The 3,186-nt window shown below is 41.0% G+C and overlaps 1 protein-coding gene across 1 annotated transcript; it reads right to left on the bottom strand.

Moving 5' to 3' along the window:
• Positions 1-261: 261 nt before the first annotated feature.
• Positions 262-1,200, bottom strand: LOC111384307 (transcription factor bHLH117). The gene has a single exon (XM_023008571.1). The coding sequence runs from the start codon at positions 1,198-1,200 to the stop codon at positions 262-264; it is 939 nt and encodes a 312-aa protein (XP_022864339.1).
• Positions 1,201-3,186: the final 1,986 nt, after the last annotated feature.

Genomic DNA, 3,186 nt, shown 5'->3' with positions numbered 1-3,186 from the left:
GGTGTGGACCCTTAAGGTTGGGGTTCAACCTTTTTTAATACCCACCCATATCTCCCAATTCTCTTCGCCATTTGGACTCTTCTCGTCGTGATATTTCAAAGTGGTACAAATTTAAAAAGTTAGAAACCATAATATCAAGAGTACTCAAATTTAAACTACAATTACTTGTCATTTTCATTAACACCAAAAAAAGCCACTGAAAAACATCGCTGCATTCACAGTTCAACACCCAAAACACCCAAAATTAGATAAAAGTTAGAATCAAATTCCATGCATGTGATGAAAGAATGCATTTCTTTCAGCCATGTTCTGCAGCATATTCAACTGTTCGACGGAGTAAATGCAGCATTCTTTTGAGTAAAGCATTGTCTGAGCCACCGGAGAATTCACAACCACCTCCAGCAATTGCTGCCTGTTTAGCCGCCCCAACACACCCCCATAAACTCCATCATTTTCGTCATTGCCAAAAGAACGTGGAGGCGCCGCCGTGGTATTACTCGGCATAGACTGGAGGACGCTAACCTGTGCCTGGAGGAACTTGATGTACTTGTACGTCTCCTCCAGCATCGTTGCCATGTCCATCCTCTTGTCCCAAGGCAAAAGCTTCTGCAAACACCTGGTCTTGTCGCTAATCCTCTGCCGCCGCTGCCTCGCCAGTGTGCTCGAAGGAGACACCGGTCCCGGAGACCTGTATGGACCGAACCGATGCTGGTTGTAACTCTTCTCCGAGTGGGTAGCACTCCCGGCCGGTTCTACTGAGTTAGATGAGGAGGAAGCAGCGAGATGGAAATGCTTGTATTGAGGCAGCTCGAGAGAGAGAAGGCCAGGTAGCTGAGGGAAGACGACGTCAGATTCAGCAACAGACGGCGTCGTATTGGAGAAGAAGTTGTACTGAGGAACCTCACAGGAGACGGAGCTATTTACATTGAAAAACTGCTGTTCAGTTTTTGGAATTTTCAGATTTTGGATTTCCGTCGCCGGGAAGCCATTCCCATTGGGATCGTAGTTGAGAGAAGGCTCCAAGAATGGAGGCAGCGGCGGCGGCGGCGGCGGCGTCTGGTCTTGCTTCAACAAGGAGTGAAAGGTTAAGCCGGCATAGACGCCGTTGAAAAAAGCTTCGTCCACCGCCATCTCAGCCGAGGAGGAGGCTTTATCGCCGCTGAAAATAGGTTGTGTTTGAAGCTGGAATTCTCTCTCCATGGCTTTTTCTTGAGCTATAAAAAATGAGAGCGAGTGGGGGTATTTATATGTACAGAGTGTGGAGGAGGACACGTGGCTGATAGAGAGTATAAAGGACGATGGTGACAGGTGGCACCGCCTGTGGCGCTATGAAATTCTGACGCCCTGTTGCTTTTTGTCTGTACTGTCGTACGGCCGTTTGGTTTTATGTGATCGTTAAAACGACATCGTCGGATGAAATCCGAATGTAAAAAAAAAAAAGGTTAAACCCTGACATTAAGAGTCCTCCACCATCCCTGCCCTAGAGCATCGTGAGGGAGGTAAATCGCAGGTTATGCCTCCAAGGGTACAGGATGGAAGGCTGCTTGTACACTTGCACTTACCCAAGAGCCAAATCCATATTTCAGGATTCGAACCCTTGACGCAACAGCCTCAAGTAAAGCTGGATTTCTCCACCCTCTACTTTTACCGAGCATCGTGAGGGAGGTAAATCGCAGGTTATGCCTCCAAGGGTACAGGATGGAAGGCTGCTTGTACACTTGCACTTACCCAAGAGCCAAATCCATATTTCAGGATTCGAACCCTTGACGCAACAGCCTCAAGTAAAGCTGGATTTCTCCACCCTCTACTTTTACCACTTGGAGATGTGCTCTGAGGGCGGATGAAATCCGAATGTCGATCGTCGGGGAAGTAGAAGGCGGTGTAAAATTACAATTGTGCCCCGAAGCGAAAAAGAGATTTATACATAACGGAATTTTTTTTATTCTTAAAATTTTTAAAGAAATTATGTTTTAGTTTTAAATGTTTATTTATAATGGTTAAGATTTTTACCTTTATAAAACCTGCCCATTGCTCCAGTTTTATTAAAAAAGATATAATTTCAGGTTTAAAATTTAGAAACAAATGATTCTGGACTTTAGCTGTAAAATCAAATTTTAGTTCTGTTCCATAAATATTCTTCAATAATCTCTCAATTAAATTGTAGTTCACATAAATCAGAATAATTGAGATTTTATCATTTTTAAAGAGTGAAAATGGAATATGAGAAATGTACTAAACAGTTTACACTATAAAATTTAGAGCCTGTTTGGGATTTATTTTTTCCCCTAAAAAATTAATTTTTTGACCGTTATTTCACTATTCTAAACGTCATATTTGATTTCTTCTCTCACAGGTGGATCTCACATTTTTCCTAACAGTCAAAAAATCAATTCTCAAAATCACTCACAAACAGACTCTTATTTATATAAAGTATAAAAGTACGAACCAAAACAAATAAATGGTTCCATGAACAAAAAAACCTTTCGGATGTTTGATCCAATTCTTTTTTTCTTCCCCGTAGAACCAATTCACAATTTCTAATGGGAATCGGCTCGGTCTAATTTTTAAGCTATCTGTATTAAAGGAAACAAATCTCCATATATTGGCATAGAAGGAAATTTCCATCTATAATGATTCGTAATTATCTTTGTCATATTATTGTTTATTCCATTCTTTATGTAATTTACTAGAGTTGAGAAAGTTGGCAAGATATATGTAGAGTTCTTGCACTGATGTTTTTTTTTTTTTTTATTCATGAGCAAAAAGAAACGTTCCTCTTACTCTCTCCCAAAACCAAATTTAACTTGGTATCAGAGCATTATTGATTTCGAGAAATAATCTTCTGCTGCAACAATGGAGAATGAAGGCTCGACTTAGAGATTACTATATCAACCATTCTTTGCCCGCGCAAGAATCATCTCTTCCCATTAAAATCCTGCACTCACCATCCTATTTCAAGGTATATGTCATATGCTAACCTTTCTAATAGTCATCGTGCTTTCACATCTACCATTTCTCACTTGATCGAACTAGAAACATATGAGCAGGCTTGTAAGGACCCAAAATGGGCCGAGACAATGAAGGCCAAAATTGATGCACTTGAATCAAATAAGACTTGGTCCATAGTTTCTCCCCCTTCAGGTCACCACCCCATTGGATGTAAATGAGTGTACAAAATCAAATATA

The sequence above is a fragment of the Olea europaea genome, unplaced genomic scaffold (assembly GCF_002742605.1).
Source record: "Olea europaea var. sylvestris unplaced genomic scaffold, O_europaea_v1 scaffold2895, whole genome shotgun sequence".
NCBI classification, from domain to species: domain Eukaryota; kingdom Viridiplantae; phylum Streptophyta; class Magnoliopsida; order Lamiales; family Oleaceae; genus Olea; species Olea europaea.
Note: the sequence above shows the minus strand (reverse complement) of the source record. Positions and strands in the feature narration are given on the sequence as shown.

What these genes read in the sequence shown, in the direction of transcription:
- LOC111384307 (XM_023008571.1), bottom strand. Translation starts at nt 1,200, where the DNA reads ATGGAGAGAGAATTCCAGCTTCAAACACAACCTATTTTCAGCGGCGAT.